Here is a 19,986-nt window from a genome sequence, read left to right as displayed (position 1 = left end):
TTTTTTAATTTAAATCCAAGTTAGTTAACGTATAGTGTAATCATGATTTCAAGAATAGAATCTAGTGATTCACCACTTACATATAACACCCAGTGCTCATCCCAACAAATGCCCTCCTTAATGCCCCTCACCCATTTAGCCCATCCCCCCTACCCAACACCCTGGCAGCGACGCTCAGTTTGTTCTCTGTATTTAAGCATAAGAGACTCTTTCCTAAATATGGAGAACAAACTGAAGGCTTCTGGAGGGGAAGTGGGGTGGGGGGATGGGTTAAATGGGTGATGGGCATTTACTAGGGCACTTTTCAGGAAGAGCACAGGGTGTCTTATGTAATAGATGAATCATTGGGTTCTACTCCTGAAGCCAAGACAACACTGTATGTCAACTAACTTGAATTTAAATTTAAAAAAAAGAAGAAGAAGAAAAATAGAGGTGTGCCTATTTGTCTTTGGATCAGACATGATTGATGACTTCCCATTTTTATGAGACAGTTGACAAAGTGTTATAGTCTGGAAAACCCAAATTATGCAAGCCAAAATAAATTACAACAAAATTAAATGTTTTTCCTAATATGTTTTAACTTGTGCAGATTTTTTTTTTTTACAAAATAAAGTTTTGAAGAATCGGCTATTAGAAATGTGGTAGTTTCTTGAGTTTTAGTTTCTTTTGCTATTAAATTTAAGTGACATAAAGTGTAATGTTTTTTATTAAGAATAAAATGATTATCTGTGGGTTCTAGGATTGGGATGTTTCCTATTTTCTTCCAGGTATTTTCTATATGTTTTCCCTTTTTATCTCATCTACCTTAATTCTTCTTCTTATGCCCTAATTATTTTGGAGGCACTGCAAATTTAAACAATAGAGACCAGTGATGTGTGTCCTATACTTGATGCAGTCACTGGTTAGTGGGTAAAATTGGCTATACCTCTCGTTCTCTCCGTATCTTATTTTCTTCATTTTCAAATGGTGATATTTATTAATGTATGCCTTTTCCTTCTTTAATGGAATTCATTGCCTATCAAAACCCTGATATCATAAAGATGAAAAACTTATCACTAAAGGATAAGAGCCATCCCTTTTCCTTATCAGGGCTTAGTGCCACCTTGAATAGTTGTAAAAATCATTTCTTGTTCAGGCACAAGAATTCAATTACTGTAATGTCAGCCTTGGTGCAGCAGGATACCAACAAAATAGAGGAATTTAGCAAATAGCCCTAAATTTAACTTACTCTATTTCACTGCCTCTTTAACTTTTACTTCTCCTGAAAGTGAATGAATGAATAAATGCACAAACAAGTGAAGTCTGAATCTGAGTGTGATCTATCCATCCACACTCTTTATGTACACCAAGATGAAGTGCATGTGAAAGTGCAATATTTGGAGAGCGTCAGACAGAAAAATATTTTCTCTAAGCTAAGGGAAATAGTACTTGGGATACTATAACCCATTTTGTTTATGAAAGAAATTGGTCTGGATTGTAACGAGGTCAGCCCAAGTAACCACATAGATTTTTCTTTTTTCAAAAAAAATTTTTGAACATTTATTTGTTTTGAGAGAGAGAGAATGAGCACAAGCAGGGGAGGGGCAGAGAGAGAGGGAGAGAACGAATCTGCACTGTGAGCATAGAGCCCGACGTGGGACTTGATCTCAAGAACTGTGAGATCATGACCTGAGCCTAAACCAAGAGCTGGACACTTAGCCAACTGAACCACCCAGACACCCCGACCCCATGAATTTTTCAAATGACTTACCATGCATTGAGAACTGAAGGGAAATGAATTGCTTAGATACAGTATACTTTACTAAACCAACAAATATCAAATCAAAGAATTTCCTATATGAATTCCATTTTATGGGAATCTAACAGGGCTTACCTTCTGATAAGGATGATTGCCAAATCAATTACTAAGAGCCCTAGTGATATTTCTCATAAAATTGAACCCTACAGCATTCAGTATAGATTCCCTTTTGCCCTATGACTTAGTATCCTGGGTTCACTTGAATTTTTTAGAAATTCCCAATCCATGGAACACAAAAGCTAGAACATAATGGTTGCTTCTTTAGCTCCCATGTTATTGTCTGTTCCATATCCCATATGACCTTACTACAAATTTTCCAATTTGTTATACATTATTGGAGTTCTCAATAACATTGTAGCAATATCGATCTAATCCTAATAGATACTCTTATTTCTATCCAATTTAAGTGTGTATTTATTTTTTTTAATGTAGATATTATATCTTATTTGACTGGCTTTCCTCCAGAAGTTTCTCATTAATTATTAATTTAAAAAAAAGGAAGTACCTTTGCTCAGACTCTTAGTTCAAATAAAGTTAATGACCTGTCTCTCCATTCCGCGTTTGCTTTTCTTCCTGCATCAGTCACACTGGCCTTCCTGATGTCCTGAAACACTCCAGATCTGCTCCCATTTACAGGTTTTGTTGTTGTTGTTGTTGTTGTTGTTGTTTTGTTGTTGTTGTTGTTGTTGTTGTTTTAATGTTTATTTATTTTTGAGAGAAGAGAGAGCACTCGAGCAGGGAAGGGGCAGGGAGAGAGAGACAAAGGATCCCAAGCGGGCTCTGTGTTGACAACAGAGAGCCCAACGGGGCGTGAGATCTTGACCTGAACGAAAGTCAGATGCTTAACTGACTGAGCCACCAAAGTGCCTTGAAAGGTTTTTGTCTTTACTCTTTCCTATTCCGCATTCCAAGGTCGCTCTTCTCAGATGTATTTGCCAACTCCTTCTTCTGCCTTCAGGCCATCTCATCAAGGGGCTTATTTGTCTACTCTATATATAATTTTCCATGCTCCCTGACACCCCCTAATCCATTCACCCTGCTTTACTCTTTTCCATAGCACTTATCACCATTTGATATATACGTATTTATTTATTGTTCAATTTCTTACAAGAATCTAAGCTCCCCAAGGTCAGGGACTTTTGTGTGTTCACTTCCTTATCACATGTGCCCAGCATGAACTAAGCACCCAATAAACAATCACTCTATCCAGGAATGGAACCAATGATCACTTAAAAAATATATATATATTTTTTTACTTTAAAGCCAATAAATATTTAGAAGTAGATTAAAGGGGAAAAAAGCAGCATTTTCTACTCTTCAGTATTTCAAGGAAAAATTGGCATTGCAATAGGGGGTAACAAAATTCAACAGAATGATAAATAAGGTCATGCTGAGAAACACTGAAAATTTAAAGTTAGTCATAGGAGCCTTATTCTTCTCTCTCAAGAGATCTGAAGAGTGTTGCCGGCAGGATTCCCCATGCCAGCCGTAATAACAGTGACACACAAACCCGTTCTTCATGACCTTTACTGTCTTCAGTTTATCGGCTGGAGAAATGACGAATCTGAAACTCTTATTTAGGATGTATTTCTTAGCGCTGCTTTCAGGCATATGCAGATAGGCGGAGGACTCAGGTGCTTTTCGGACACACCTTCCATTATTGTTACATAGGCTTTGACTGCAGAATTTGGCTGCAGATGTCACATTAACTGCATAATGGCCCAATGGCCCTTGGATAGACTTTTGCACTGTTAAGCAGGCCTTCTGTAATAAAACAGAGATGCATTTAGATCACTCTTGAAATGTGGTTCTTTTATACAGGTGGTATTAATACTTGGAGTTTTGTATTTGGTAAGGCTGAGGAGGAAGATCATCAGCATTAATATGGTATGGTTATTTTAAATTTAACTTTAATTGTGAAATATCTTCAACACTGATACTTAATATGCAGAAACATTGTAGGTCAGACTTTGCTAAGACTGCGTATAGCTATACCCTCGCTGGAAGCATTCACCCCATCTCCTTGCTTTAAATAGAACTCCAGATGTGTATCTCCCAGGCTTTATCCCTGAACCAATTGCATAGCCACCTACTGATGTGACGTCTCCACCTGCATGTCTCATAAGCATCTCAAACTTAACACATTCCAATCTGATCTCCTGATCCTCTTCCCAGACTGCAACTCTGGCGGCCTTCCCCATCTGAGCATATGCCAGCCTCTGCTTTCCAATGCCTGAGGAGCAGAGCCCTGGGGGTGCAAGTTGCGTGCAAGGCGGGAGGGTGTCTCTAACCAAACGCCAGCGACCCCTCATGCAAGAAAGAGCCAGTACCTATGTGGCAGTTGTTTGGGAAGAACTTCAAAAGACAAAAATCATCATAAATGCCCCAAATCAATAAAAATTACATTGCCCACTTTGTATCCTTTCCGACCCAGTCTCCCACACCCATCTTTAAAGCAAATGAACAAAGAACTTGCCCCATACTTCTCTTCCCCATACCTAAGACCTAAGCTTGCGGTGTGGGGAGGAGGTGTAGGAAATGTTTACCCACATAATAATAGCAAACATGTACTTGGCACGTACCATGTGAGACATATACTATTATTTCCCCCATTTTACAGATAAAGAAATTGTAAAGTCGATGACTTGCTCAAGGTCACACGGCTAGTAAGTGACAAAACATGAGCCCTGGACCCCAAACGACCCAACTTCACGTCTCCTGCTCTTAACAGCCCCATCGTCCTAACTCATTCCGTGCCAAATGATGTTTGGCTGTTTTTGTATGTTGGAGACTGGATGTTTTAATAACCAAAAATGAGACTATCTGTTAATACCTGGAAGTGAGGAAAAGCTGTGGTTCAGAGTTTTCACTTAGGCAATGTAGCAGGCGACCAATAGACCATGCGAAAAGTCGGTTGTGAAAAATCATAGTTATTTTGTGTATGCATTACTAACAAGAGCAGATTGTTAATATAATACATATATTTTTCCTCCCATGAGAGTTTCTATCATGGAGAAAATGGCAATAAAATACCATTTTTAGAAAAATCTATCCTCTTTAGTATGGATGAAAAATACTTATTTTTTGAATTTATTATTTATATCTTTCTCACATATAGATTGTATCATTGCATCTACTGATCCCTGCAGAGTAGGCTTTATTTCAGTATCTTTTTTTTTTAATGTTTATTTATTTTTGAGAGAGAGAGAGAGACAGAGTGTGAGCAGGGGAGGAGCAGACAGACAGGGAGACACAGAATCCAAAGCAGGCTCCAGGCTCTGAGCTGTCAGCACAGAGCCCCATGTGGGGCTCGAATCCACCAGCCGTGAGATCATGACCTGAGCTGAAGTCGGACGCCCAACCGACTGAGCCACCCAGGTGCCCCTCTTTTTTTTTTTTTTTTTTTTTAAGATGGAGAAACTGAGACTCAGGTGAATTAACTTGCCTAAGAGTATACTTCTAGAATGTAAAAATGGAATTCTCCTTTAGGGCTGTCTGATTCAAAAACGTGTGCTCTTTCCACACTACTACTTACCACGGTGGCTGCTACAGAGTAGGTGTTCAAACAGTGTTCGTCCCCATACTCTTTGAACTTCATTAGAGTCATCTGAGCAAATAACCATTCGGCTCTAATGTGAAAAATGAAAGCAAAAACAGTATCTAGAAAATGTTCAAGATGCTGACGGAGAGATCACTGCTTACCTTTGAATCAGAGTATTCGTATCCTCCCCACAGTATTATTCCTGCCTCTCCCAATGCGGCACTCTCGCCAATTGTATGTACTAAATCTTCCTAAAAAAGAGACGTATCACAAGTAGTTTCTGCCAAACTGAGTCATTGACATTTCAGTGATAAGACTTAACCCATCAATTGTGGTAAAAAACACATCGATAATGTGATCCTTGTTTCTGAAACAAAGCACTGTAGAGAATTATTAGAAAAGGCAATTCTGCCTTGGTGACTTTCTTTTATTTGATAAATATTTATGATGTTCCAGACAATATACTAGACACTGAGAATGTAAAAATGGAATGGATTCTAGTTCCTGTCCTCAAGGAAGCACTTTAGTGTGATGGTTGAGACAGACATAAAGACAACTAATTATAATTTGCTGGAACTCTCAACTCTGATGTTATACTACCTCTAACCACTGAACAATAATAATTTTAAAAAAAAGAACAAAGTTTGCTGTGATAAAAAAAATCAAGTCAGTATAGTATAACAAATTAAGTTCTATATTGGCCTATTAGACATATAGATTAGAGGTACTGCTTAATGCTACATAGAAGAATCTGGAAAAGCTTTCTTCAGGAGGTGAGATTTCAGATATGTCTTTTGAAATGAGTACAAATTCATAAGATAGATTAGAGAGAGCAGAATTTGGTGTACAGTAGAAGAATAAGGGCAGAGGTTCACATGTAGAAAAGAAACATAGTCCACCCAGAGAACTGCTATAACTCCTATGGTAAAGCACAGGGGACTGGGGAAGAAGGGAAGGCATCTGAATCTTTGTATATAAATAGGATCTAAATACAAAGTCTTTTAGGCTATTTTAAATTATTAGGACTTGACTACAAAAAAAGTTTTAGTACTGGAAAGCCACCAATTTGCAACTTTGATAGATGCTTTTGGCTGTCACATAACACATGTATTGGAAGGGGAAGCCAAGAAGATAGCAAGGGGCATCCATTAGGAGATGATGGACACTGCTCAATGAGAAATGATGAGGGTCTCAACAAAGGCCATGTCGGTCCTTGCAAAGCAGAGGGGCAGACTGAAGAGGGATTTGGATGGATACCTATTAGATAATGAAAAAAGAAAGGAGCTTGACTCTCAAGCTGGGTGACTAAGTAGATTATAATTCACCAAGACAAGAAACGGAGGAGGTTATGTTCATGTTTATAGACCAAGAGCAAAGGAACAGGGAATAAAGGAGGATGAAACAGAGAAATGATAGATGAAGGAACCTGCATTCTTCCCTTCCCTCCGAGGTGTGGAGAGCCAGAGATCCAGTGCAAAGACACAGTATTCAAAAACAAGGTTGAGAAGATGACCACGCCACAGCAAAACTTCCCTGCATTACGGAAAACCTCCAGTAACACTAGTGCTTGTGGTCTGCAATTTATCTAGGTAATACCAATAGAAAGGAAATCATCCTTCTATTATAATGCACTCTTATACTAATATCACATTCCTTAAATATAAATCAAGTCGCTCACTTAAATTGAGACACCTCTGAAAGAATATATCAAGCAAAGCTGATATTTTAAATTATTTCATTGAAAAGTTATGTTATATAGACAATAGGTAAGAAAGACCCATCTCATTTTTTGATATGTGAAGGCAACAGGATAGGATTAAAATGCTTCAGTATAGGGGGACCTGTGTGGCTCAGTCGGTTGAGTGTCCAACTCTTGATTGTGGCTCAGATCACAATCCCAGGGTGGTGGGATAGAGCCCTGCTTAAGATTCTCTCTCTCTCCCCATCTGCCCCCACTCTATAGCTTTTGATGAGTCGAGTATGTGGTCTATTGATTTCCAAAGTAGAGCTCAGAGATGATACGTAGCCCATAATTTATGGCAGATGTCTAATAGTACAAAAATGGGACAGTTATGAAAAAGACTTTTATTAAAATGTGGTTCATCTCATTCTCTCATTTTCTATCAAGAGAAACTACCTCACTGTATGGACTATTATCAGTTTCTACTATTATTATTATTAATAACATATCATGTCTGACACATTGTAGTCACTCAATAAATAATTTTGGAATGAATAAATGTAACCTAGTCTTTTCCCAAAAGGATTTGAGAAAGTGACATGATTCGAAAGATCTGTTACTTGAGGAATATCTTATCAAGAAGACTGCTAGGTATGACTGATGTCTTCAAATACCTGAAGAACTGACTTTTCAAAGAAGGATTTGATTTATTCTAGGTTACACCAGAAGGTAGAATTAGACTTAATGATGTGAATTATCCAGGGGCAGAGTAGACTCAACATACTCAAGAACTTTCTGGGAATTAACATCGTCCCCAAACGGCAATTTTTCTTCTGGAATAGGGAGAGCCCATCAAAAAGTGTTGAAGCAGAGGCCAGATAAGAAAGAATCCATGTTTGGGTCAGAGGTGGATTAGATAACTCTGAAATCTTCCAACTTTTTGTCAAGACGCTAATACTCTTTTCCTCCTAAACATATTGAATAAACAACCCATTACTGAGTAATCCTCAACGATGTAAATGTCAAGTCTAATCAATAGCGTTTGGGTCAATAGATTTTATTCTAAAATATTTGAGGAATAATTGATACTGCTTTTAAATGCCCTCATCTCAAACATAAGTGGTCTAATAAGATGAGCTGTGTATTGTCTATCCAATGGCCCTGTGTCTGTATTGGGCACTGGAATCACAGAAATGTGAGCCACAGGTATGGCTGGAGATTTAAGGGTTTTCTTATCTAGTCATCTACCCAGTGATTGAATCCCTACAATAATGTCCTATCTAAATGACAATCTAGCTAAAGCTTGAACACTTCCAAGTGTCTGCAAACTCATTATCTTCCAAACAAGCTCATTCCCACCTCTTTGTTCTTCCTACTTTGTGTTATTTCTAAGGCAATGTCTGTTTGCATAAACCACTTTTAATGCCTTGATATTAGCCACTAGATCACATTGTAGACTCTTAAATATAAAATTAATAGAATCTATGTTATTTTCAGTGAACTTAATTAAAACATAAAAATGAAATATAACAAAAACTATAATTGATTAATACTTTACCCACGCTTTATTCTATACCTTTTAGATTTGCAAAATTGGTGCTACTCTTATATATTAAAAAGCTGATTCTGAAATTGCTCCACGGTTAAAATTAATCTGTTACATCATTTAACTCAAGCTTGACAACTATTCTACAGGAAAACCCTGAAAATGCTAAGCTGATAAGAGTCATCATCCAAAAAACTAGGTAAACATCATGGGGCACCTGGGTAGCTCAGTTGGTTAAGTGTCAGACTTCAGCTCAGATCATGATCTCACAGTTAGTGAGCCTGTGCCCCACATCGGCTCTCTGCTATCAGCATAGAGCCTGCTTTGGATCCTCTCTCTGCCCCCTGCCTCCCTCTCCCTGCCCCCTGCCTCCCTCAAAAATAAATAAACATTTGAAAATACATACATACATACATACATACACACATAAAAACTAAGTAAACATCTAATTGTCAGTGATATTGTTTCAGAACTGGATTGACATTTAAAGAAATATGTACCTTTAATAATAAAATAGTGTTCTGTTATTAAGGGAAAATAATTACCCTAAAACATTTTTTTTCACAGATTTTGTATACTCATTGTACCAAATTTCCATTTTTTAGGTGAGTGACTATACTTTTTCTTACCTGTGACAAAGCTTCAAGACTATGCAAATAAAATGGTCTGGAAAAAATAAAAACTGGCAAAATATAGTCATGTCTAGCCATCTCAGCGATCCTTATGGCTTCCCTAACTCGATAATGAACAAATTTCAAAGCATTTAAACTTGACTTCAATATTTTATCCAAATATATTGACGTATAAAGTGCTGTACTTTTTTCCCATAGCCACTGGAGTTGGTCATTGCGGGAAATTTCATCATTTGGGCATTTACCTGTGTAGATCTGTGGGTTTGTCCTATAATCATAATTGTAGCAGTCTGGGTAGAGATAAAAGCCCCATAAACACTTTGGTCTCATTTCTAAAGCCAATGTGAGAGTGGTGTTCATAAAACTCCTTCCAGCACTTTCAAATTCCTGTTGAGCAATTGTTTTCACTTTCATTTCTGACCAATCAGGATGGCGGTTTCTAGTGAAGGCTAAGGAGTGGTTTTTATATATTATTCTCTTGCCCCAATTTCTATCCCATTGGGGTTTCCAGCTTTCCCAGTCAATGACAACAAGACCTTCCGATCTCCACCAAGAGACAACTTTTGCAATGTCATCAGCTGTCTTCCTGAGGTGTTTAGAAAGACTCATATTCTGTGGTATCCCTCCATTAAAGGGTTTTCCATCTTGAGAGAAATAAGGATAATACCCTAATTCATTTGGATAAAATATGGCAATTGTTGACCCCCTCTGAGTCTCTACAGGATTTGCTATAATATTAAATAATGGGAGATTCAAATCCACGTTGAAGAAATGTTGACACTGCATCGTTGGGGCAGCCCAGAACATGTTGAAAGGTTGGTTCTTGATCACGGGGGGCAGTACTGGTTTGAGGACTGAATGAGTGAACTTGATCAAGGGCAACAACACTCCCGACCATGCCATCCACAGGTTATACATGGCTTGTAGCTTTCACCATTACAGCAGTCTCCTTAAAAACAAGAAGAGGAAAAAAATCAGACACAATGGAGTCAAATGTCTCTTTAGTTTTACACTACACAGGGAGTAGCAAATGAAGTAAACTCACAATGGTGTTCAAGCTGTTCTTTAAATGGTAGAACAATTTCTTTTTAAGACTTATAATGTCTATTGCTCTCTAGGATTAATTTATAGTTTCATTTGAACCAAGGGAAGAAAAATGAGGCTTTTTTAAAAAAAACACTGAAAACATGAAAACAAAATCCAGTGAATAAAAACTAAAGTAAAAGTTTTCACACATATTCTCAGCTATGCCAACTCTACATGCTAGATGTTCTGGCTTTAATTTCCTATTATTCTGACTACATTGATCTACACCATCCTGTACAGACGTAACTTTGGTTGTAAGGGGAGCCAGGAATGGATTGCCCTATCTCCTTATTGATTACTGGCAAAGTGACCAAGGACATGCCCTGTTGAAAATTAACAAATGTTGATATTTTAACAAATATTAACTAGAATAAAAGAAATAACAAATGATACCAGCAGTAAGCAATACCTTGCTTGCTATTGGAAATGCACTGGCCTCAAAGATGTGTTTGTCCGTTTGTTTATCCATTGGTTTTGCTTCATTTTGTCTATTTGTAAAAGATAGCAATCACCTTTGGAATTAGCATAGGCTAAAATAGAAAACATACATGGCATTTACCTGCTATTGATTATGGATTTGGTGCTATCTTCTCTCAGGTATATAAAGAAGCCTAAAAACCTATTAGTTCTTTAACTTCATGGTTTTCTCTTGAAGAAATTGGGCTGTGTTTTCACCAGTTAAATCTCAAATGAAACCTGGCTCTCTAAACCCCTTCTAAATAGTCAGTTGACCAAAAACTGCCAAAGAATCTTCCCAGAATACAAGGACTGCCTAATAAATGATGCATTCCAGCCAATGAGATCTCATTCTGCGAGCAGCAGAGTTGGAAGTTATATATCCAAATTATTTTATCATGTACATATTTTTTATATAAAGGAATCACAAATTTTTCTCTGATGTAATTAAACTCAGTATCTTTTTGAGAGTCATATGTTACTTCTTGTGTAGTTCTTGCTCTCTTTAATATATTAAACACAAGAAATGTTACCAACCAAAATCATGTGTTAACTCATAAAATCGCACCCTAAGATTGTAAAGACTTTGGCATTATCTTGGTCCCTAGTATGCATTTTATAATGAACTTCTACTACAGTAACAAAATTGTGCATTATTAAACAGTGTGAATTTTTGAATATAATTAATTGTTTCTTCATAATGCTTACTGAGATTTTATTCCATTTTCTAGCCATTTTTATCATTCAGAATATAAATCTGACCTAAATTTATTTATTTATTTATTTATTTATTTATTTATACATACATACATACATACATACATACACATTCATACACACACTTTGGCTTTTGTTCATTGAATTTGTAGTGCGCTGACAACACAGACTCCATCTTTGGCCCGCCATCTTGTTCATGCCTATGCAATGACCTCCCTTGGGGCTACGTGTTCCAGGCCCCATGGATGCTAATGTAAGCCCTGACTGGAATGTGGGAAGACTTGCTCTGATCTCCCCTTAAATGGTGCACAGAAGGCTCCTCGTTAGAGAATCAGTAGAAAGCCTATCATGCACAGGTGGTGCCGCTTTAGATAACTACCTTTTGATCTCACTACCATGCCCCTCACTCTATAAAAGCCGTGGGTTAAGGTCTGGACTAGGTGGAGGATAGCTCGGATCCGAGGCTGCTCGGATCATTTTATGATCTAGGGGATTTTCTTGATTACAGATTTTAAGTGACAAAGGACATGACGGACAAGTTGGCCAGGTTCAGGGAGTGATGTGAATTTGGCTCTATGTGAAGGTACAGAGAGAAAAGTACAAGTGATAAAAATAACCTGGGAGTGGGGTTTTATGCAGCAAAGGGGTGGTGGAGTGAGTTCTGATAGACTCTAAAAGAGAAGTAAATAATCCGTTTTAATGGTAGCCTACTTGTCATTGGTATCTTAGATTTTTGCAGTGAAAAGTATTAGGGGGACAGGGCATCATTTGCCAATAGCATTCAAAGTTCTGTGAGCCTCTTTTTCAATTCTGCCAAGAACTGTGTCAAAGGTGAGAAAGATGTGGTTTTATCATGCTTTTGTTATACATTTTCTTCCACTGAAATGTAAACTTATTAAGATGGTTCTAAATATAGGTGTGTGTGTGTGTGTGTGTGTGTGTGTGTGTGTGTGTGTGTACTTAAAGTCCAAATTCATGTGTGATTGGGCATTTCATTCTTTGCACTCAATGACAGAAAATCTTGTGTTTTTTTTTTTTAACATACGATAAAATCACCAGTCACTCTTTATTATGACAATGCATTATTAGGATCCAGTAAAAAAATCTCTTTGGGGTTTACAACTTCAACAAGTTTAGGGGCGCCTGGCTGGCTTAGTTGGAAGAGTATGTGACTCTTGAGCTCCAGGTTGTGAGTTTGAGCCCCACGTTGAGTGTAGAGATTACTTTAAATAAATAGATAGATAGATAAATAGGTAAATAAATAAATGAACTAAAAACTTAAAAACCACAAGGTTTTATAGCTATACTATAGAGCCTCTTAAAATATGTTGTGGGGGATTCCAAGCAAAGATGAAATTTTCTCTCAAGCCAGGGTCTTGTTTGCCTGATAATTGGAGCCCTGTTGAAGGCATTCAAATTGGTTTTGTGTTTTTGCTTTTGTTTTACCTGCAGGTTATTTATGGTTTTTATTTTCTCAGAGAAATAGTAATAGTTTTCCAAAAAAGAAAGAGGATGATTAAATCAGATTAGACTCACTAGAGTCTTTTGCTCAAATTCACCTGTATTTCCAATTTTGAATAAAACAACAAGGTAGGTCAATTTCAAATTATTTAAATGTCTGTGCCCAAAGAAAAGGAAGTAACAAATTCTCTAAAAAGCTTATGAGTTTTAATAATTTTTCCAGAAATAAGTAGGGAAATTGCTTTTTATCATATAGGCTTTAAATTTGGGGAAAAGATATTACATGAACTATTAAGAGATAAACTGAGGCATATTAAATAGTTTGAGTTTATTTGAGCAAAAGCCAATTTGAATGGGGCAGCACCAAGCCAGAAATGCTTACGGAGAACTCTACTGACAGGAGCTCTGGTAGAGACTTTTATAGGGAAAAGGTGAAAGCAAAGCGAGACAATTTTTTTTTTTAATGTTTATTTATTTTTGAGAGAGAGAGAGAGAGAGCCAGAGCATGAGAGGGAGTGGGGGGGGTGGGGCATGCAAAGAGAGAGGGAGACATGGAATCATGAAGCAGGCTCCAGGCTCTGAGCTGTCAGCACAGAGCCCGATGTGGGGCTGGAACTTACAGACCTTGAGATCATGACCTGAGCCAAAGTTGGATGTTTAATGGACTGAGCTACCCAGGAGCCCCAGAGAAAGGCAATTATTGATTGGCTATAGCTTAAAGGTCTAGCTGGCTGTAATGTGTTTGTCTTTAGGTCTCAATTTTGTTATCTTGAGGCGTTAGACTTTGGTTTGCTTGGCCTGTAGGCCACCACAGCTTTAGAGCCACTTTAGAACAACACTAATATTATTCTCCCACCAAAATGTCCAGGGGCAGAGGTACATATAGAACATCCATAGGACCACCAACTAAAGGAGTGCCCATGGAAGAGCTGGACCAACTTTGTCCCTTCCCATTTCTTAAACACAAGGAGCACTTGGCTGAGGCTTTTAAACCAAACTGAAGCCTTGAGAACTGGTCTCTAAAAAACACTGGGTGGAAAGCTCCAGCCCTCTGAGCGCAGTGGCTGGTTCCCAGGTCACCAGCCCCTTTCCAGAGGTGCGTCTGAGGTCACCTCACCGACATAACAAGAGACACCTTTATCCCTCTGGGGGTGGAGGGGGGGGGGACTTCAAGGGTTTTACTTATTTATTTTTTGAGAGAGAGAGAGAGTACACCAGCAGGAGTGGGGGAGGGGCTGAGAGGAAGAGAAAGGATACCAGCCGGCTCCTCTCTGTCAGTTGTGGGACCCTTAACCGGCTGAGCCACCCAGGCACCCCAAGAAATTGCAAGGGTTTTAGGAGCTCTGTAACAAAAACAGGATGAAGATCAAACATATATTTCTTATTATAAATCATAACATCATAGGTGGGTGCATATTTTGGATTGGGGCTGAGTCTTCCCGGTTTTTGTTCTTTTTATATAACAACCCTCTTTATCTTTTTTAATACTCTTTGTCAGGAAGCCTAGTTTCATATTAATATGGCTAGTCCAGCTTTCTTCTGCTTACTGTTCTCCAAGTACTATATCTTCTCCCTTCCTCTTACTTCCAGCCTTTCTGCATCTTTTTACTTAAAAGGTTTCTCCCGGGGGTGTCTGGGTGACTCAGTCAGTTCAGCATCTAAGTCTGGATTTCAGCTCAGGTCATGATGTCATGGTCGTGATGGAGCCGAGCATCTGGCTCATGCTGAGCGTGGAGTCTGCTTAGATTTTCTCCTCGCCCTCTGCCCTCTCCTGCTCTGGTGCACGCTCCTGCTTGCGCTCCCCCCCCCCACCCCCCACCGCCCGTTTCTCCCTCTCTCTCTAATTAATTAATTTAATTAAATGTTTCTCCTGCAGGCAGCATGCAGTTGAGACTTGTTTTAACCCAGTCTGACAACATCTGCCTTTTAACTGGTGTGTTTAGTGAGGAGGGAGCCTGAGGCAAGCTGACAGGCCGCAAACGCCCCCACCCCCAGGTGGGAGATGTGTTGCTATTCCTCAGGCACTCCTGGCTGCCCAAGAACAAAGGAAAAGGGGGAAAACAAACCTTTAACTGATAGAGATCTCAGTCTGCAGGACCTGTTTCCACCACCCCTCCATAATGATGTGGGAAACAAAGGCAGGAGGAAATGTTAGTATTAAATCTCCTTAGAACCTGCGGCCCATTGACAAATACTTGAGGCTGGCAGAGTAAAACGTTTCTCCAGGAACTCCCTGCTGTCTTAATGTTAATGCTTTGCTAGAGGGAAAAACAACCTTAGCTTGACAATAGCTAGGCCTCCAGTACCTTGGGAATCTTCCTTAGCATATTAAAATCTCTGAACTTCTGAACTTTTCCTCCCCCAACCCCATAGTGTATAACCAGTCTCTCCTCATGGTCCCAGGACAGCTCTTTCTGCCCACGGATCCTGTCCCCGTGCTTCAATAAAATCACCCTTTTGCACCAAAGACGTCTTCGAGAATTCTTTCTCGGTCATCGGCTCCAGACCCCACAAACCCCACTATCACCCCAAAACCTCATCATTTAGCCCATTTGCACAAAATGTAATTATCAATATAGTTGATTTAAGCCTCTGATATTGCTACGTGCTTTCCTTTTATATCTTATCTTTTTTATCTGTTATGACTTTCTTGCCTTCTTTTGGGTTCCTTTAATATTTTTTTGTCGTTCCATTTCATCTACTGGCTTCTTAACTGTATTTCTTTTTATTATATTGCTAATGTTTGTTCTAAGACTAACATTAGGATCACTTACCTCATCAGTGTCTATTTACTATCGATATTGTCGCTATTCACACTTTACATTTTATACCCAACAGTTTGTTTCCCATTTTTCAATTATCACTTTCCACTTGACATTCTACATTCCCCGCTTCACAAATGTAATAACCTTACAACAGTGCAATTCCATTTACTCCCCTGCTTTTACAGACCTAATAATTGGAAGGGAGAAAGTGAAACCGCCACACTCAGACATTATTGCTTATGCAGAAAACTCAAAAGGGTATATAAATTATTGAAAAAATAGAGCTTATCAGTGTAATGCCCAAAGTTCTAAAACCTCCCACAAAAGACCACCAGAGTCGTAAGTCAAAGCCAAGCGGCAAGGGTCGTTTATTGCAGGTTCGAACCTGGTCCTCTGCGCACTCGTCGCCGGTGACGCAAGAGGCCACGATTAGGGTTGGTATAGCGTTTTTATAGACAGAGACAAGTAGCACAGGGGAGGTTTTTTTTACTTGTGGCGGGAGGAAGAAAGGGGGAAGGGGGTAGGTGAGGAATGTGCTAAGCAAGCAGGTTTACAGAAGCGAGAAATGCCGGTTAGTTTGTATACAATCACTTATTTCATTACATATCAGACTACATTTAGGAAGTTTTACAGCCCATTCTACTACACAGCGGGTTACAGGAAAGGTCTCACAATGCTTGTAAAACAGACTTCTCAGCAATTGTATTTCTTATCAAAGATCCATAATAAGCAGAAAAGAGAACCTAGCTTTAAACTAAGGCAGGGCTGTCATTTGAATTCAAAGCTGTTCCTTTCAATCAGGTAGCTGGATATAAGATTAATATATAAGTCAGATGTATTTCTATTCACCAGCAAGAAACAGCTAGAAAACATAATTAAAGAGAAGATTCAAAACTTGTGGAAGACTGCTATGAAGGAAAGTTATTTATCTTCACTAAAATATATTATAGGAGACCCATGTAAATGGACTTATGATTTCTCTACTCTTGCCCCTTTCCATAGGTGCATCCAAAGTCATTGTGTGATCCTGGGCTCTCATTGACTCCTGCCTTCAGGAGCCTGCATGTTCTGGATACAAGAGCTGTGAGGTAAGAGGAAGCACTGTTTCCTCCCGCTGTAGGACCTACAATTCTCCTGTGGAATTCAGGCAAGCTTCTCAGCTACCTGGGGAGAGATAAAAGGAACAGTATTTAGTGGTCTGGAGTAGACTGCTGGCCACACAGAAAAGAGCAGGGGCAAAAAACCTTGAGCAAACTGACACAATAAGTCATAAAGTAAAAGCACATGACCTTGAACAGAAGGAGTGCAGAGTGCTGATTATACGAGAATCTTGTCCCTTCCTCTAGGAAGCCACAGGTAAAAATTGGAGAGGGCAATCAGTGTGAAATGTTGATCATCTCCATGAGGGATCTCGGAGCATTGGCATTTTTCTGTATTATTTCACATGTGAAACATTTATCCTCAGTGGTGGATGAAGTCAGGAAAAATATGCATATAACCCTACTCATGCATTTCTTTAGAGAAACAATGTCATGTCATATATGCCATTTATTTCTGTGCTTTATTCATGCCAGGTAGGTGGTGGCTTGTGAGGATAATCAGCTAGTTATAGAGAAGGAAAAGCTATATTGTCTTAACATGTGTATAGTATAGTAGGAGCAAATTATGACCTATAGTATGAGGATAAGATGATTATATAAATAACCTACAAATTATGTGGAAGAAAATCAGTTTTGAATTGAGTCATACCCGGAATGCCATGTGAGTTCAAAACATGAAGACATCAAATGTGGTTTAAAAAATCTGAATAAGCTTGGAGCTGGAGGTGATATTTAAGGCTTAACTTACCAGAAGAGTTTAGCAGGCTGAAATTGTAATGGGAGTCCGGATGGAGGGGATGGCAAAAAGAAAGACACAGTGGAAGAGAGACAAAAGGCATATATAAATGGTAACAGACATTGCATTTTGAGCTGTAGATATCTCAGGTTGGTGACATCTAGCAGGCAGTTGGGAATTTTTCTATTGGTGTAGAATTGGGAATCTTCTTTGTTGAGGTGGTGGTGAGGAGAGAAATCTCTACAGGAAAGAGAGGAGACCTGAAGATAGAAATTTGAGGATCACCTCAAAATCGAAGGAGAGAAAATATCCAACAACAGAAAGAAAAAACAAAAAGGACGATACTGCAGACCTAAAGATGAGGGGCCAGAAGCATTTAAGGAAGGTGATGAGCTGTGGAAGATGAAAACCAAGAAAAGGCAACTTGCTGGGGGAGTTAGATGCTGACTAGTTTCAAACTATGCAGGGGTTTCTGACTAAATCAGTTGAGTGGAGGCATATTGTTCCTTAGACTCAAGGTCAGTCTCTCTGTGCCCTCTTGGTACCTCTTGCTCAAGCTCCTTCAGCTGGAGTGGAGGGAGGATTCCTTCTCAAGAAGGAAAGCTCAAATGGTACCAGCCTCTCAACTTCGGGCTGCTCAAATGAATTTACTCCTGAAGAGCTAAAGGAAGAGACTGACACTCGATTCAGAGTCCTAGTACTTGATGTCTTCTAGTCCTGAAATGAGAGCAAGGTCGGTTTTGACAGATTTAAGAGAGAGGCGTAATATAGCAATAAACAATTGTAGACATTTCTTAATCCAAAAGATATATATTTGGAAGAGCACTGAATCTTTCATGATTATTTATTAAGCCATCTCACTTTTTCAAGCAGTTGAAAAACAGGTATTTGTTAATATTTAGTGTTGCCTTTAGTGTGTCTTTTGATTCTGTCTTTAGCATTAAAGGTTCAGTATCAGAGAAAGATCTATAGGGTACTCAAAAGTAACACACTTAAGCTCTACTCTTTTACAGGGAAGTCTTTAAAAAAAGAAAAAAACAAAACAATCTTCCCAACCTAGGCTCCACAATCTGGGTTACATTTTAAATTTTAGATTAATAAGATGGGGTGCCCAGCTAGCACAGTCCATGGAACGTGCAACCCTTGATCTCGGAGTTGTAAGTTTGAGCCCCACGTTGGGCACAGAGATTGCTTAAAAAAATAAAATCTTTTTAAAAATGTAGATTAATAATAAATGTAGCTCAAGAATACACAAAATAAAGTAGATGAAACTTGATGTGTTGCCTAAATCAAAAAGGTAGTGGATGCAAAAAGTAAGGGTTCAATTTAAATTTAATTAAACAGAGGATTCTCCGAAACAGAGAAGGTGTTCGGTGATGTGTAAAAATAGGAAAGCTTTCCTTTAAAAAGAACATATTACCTGAACATATGAAAAGGTTTACAGTAGAGGGAGTTGTGGTGAAGAGAGGGATATGCTTAAATTTAGTTTTTCCAAAAGTCCATATGGACATTTAAAATTAGAATTATCAAGCAAAATATATATATTATTTTATATAATGTCAGAAACTTCTGCAACAAGCATCTGGAGAAATCTTTATTTTTAGAAGTTTTGAGCATTACACTGGTTGCTTTGGCAGTAGTCATACTTGGAAATTACATGCTCAGTTTTCCTCTCCCAAACTCATCAATCAGCAAAATCATTCCCCATCCCCTGGGGAGGGATAAGAGAAGAGGCAGAAAGAGAGAAAAGTATTTCTCCCATACTATTCTGGAAATTCCTTCCCCTCAAGGATACAAAATGCTGGGGGGAAAAAAAGTGCTCCCCTAACACCTCGTCTATAGGGTGACCTGTTTGTTGGGGACAGTCACAGTTTATACCCACTGTCCTCAGGCGATCATTAGTAGTGACACCTTTTAATTCTCAAAATGGCCCAATTTAGACAATAAATTATATGGACACTCTACATATGTAGCAATTACCCAGTGTAAATTCAAGAGACCCATAAATTTCCAAGACTATACTTTCAAGGATCATTTCTACAGTTTGTTACTAGAGAAGTTTCTCTGAAAGTGTAGAGCTCCGGAAACCACCAGCAGGAGACACAGCAATCTCTCCTGAGCCTAGAGCCGATTCTCGGTGTTTCTGCAACTGCCATTCACCATTGATACTGGTTCTTTTCTTCTTTGGGAGAGCAAGAGGGAGAGGATGCAGTCTGAAGAAAGAAAGAGACAGAGAGGAAGGAAGGAAGAAGCTTTATAATACTTTCTGCTCAGCCTACAAAATGGAGAAATATGAAATCACAAAAAAATATAAAATCAGACATGCAATAAAATTGACGACATCAATTAGATTTGATAGTATGATTAACTTTATATATGAGTTAGTTTAAACTGCTTAGAAATAAGCAGTTTTTGTATATTTTTAAATTTTAATTGTGGAATTGTTAGCCATCTTCATTCAACCGAT

The 19,986-nt window shown here is 38.5% G+C and overlaps 1 protein-coding gene, 1 long non-coding RNA gene and 1 other non-coding gene across 3 annotated transcripts in view; 2 read left to right on the top strand and 1 right to left on the bottom strand.

Moving 5' to 3' along the window:
* Positions 1-19,986, top strand: part of LOC132679459 (uncharacterized) — a 55,145-nt gene that overhangs the window by 11,130 nt on the left and 24,029 nt on the right. Inside the window, exon 3 of the long non-coding RNA XR_009610164.3 lies at positions 16,686-16,771. This is a non-coding gene — a long non-coding RNA (uncharacterized LOC132679459). The remainder of the gene's footprint in view (positions 1-16,685; positions 16,772-19,986) is intronic.
* Positions 2,290-11,004, bottom strand: LOC132679458 (hyaluronidase-4-like). Its single transcript, XM_060633013.3, has 4 exons — positions 10,844-11,004; positions 9,196-10,147; positions 5,501-5,590; positions 2,290-3,562 (listed from the first exon to the last, which is right to left on the bottom strand). The coding sequence occupies exons 2-4, from the start codon at positions 10,114-10,116 to the stop codon at positions 3,116-3,118; spliced, it is 1,458 nt and encodes a 485-aa protein (XP_060488996.2). The 5' UTR covers positions 10,117-10,147; positions 10,844-11,004; the 3' UTR covers positions 2,290-3,115.
* LOC132680017 (small nucleolar RNA U3) lies at positions 19,532-19,736 on the top strand. Its single transcript, XR_009610481.3, has one exon. It is a non-coding gene; the product is annotated as a small nucleolar RNA U3 (small nucleolar RNA).

The sequence above is a fragment of the Panthera onca genome, chromosome A2, assembly GCF_046562875.1.
Source record: "Panthera onca isolate mPanOnc1 chromosome A2, mPanOnc1 haplotype 2, whole genome shotgun sequence".
Classification (NCBI taxonomy): Eukaryota; Metazoa; Chordata; class Mammalia; order Carnivora; family Felidae; genus Panthera; species Panthera onca.
This window is presented reverse-complemented; position numbering and strand designations above follow the sequence as displayed.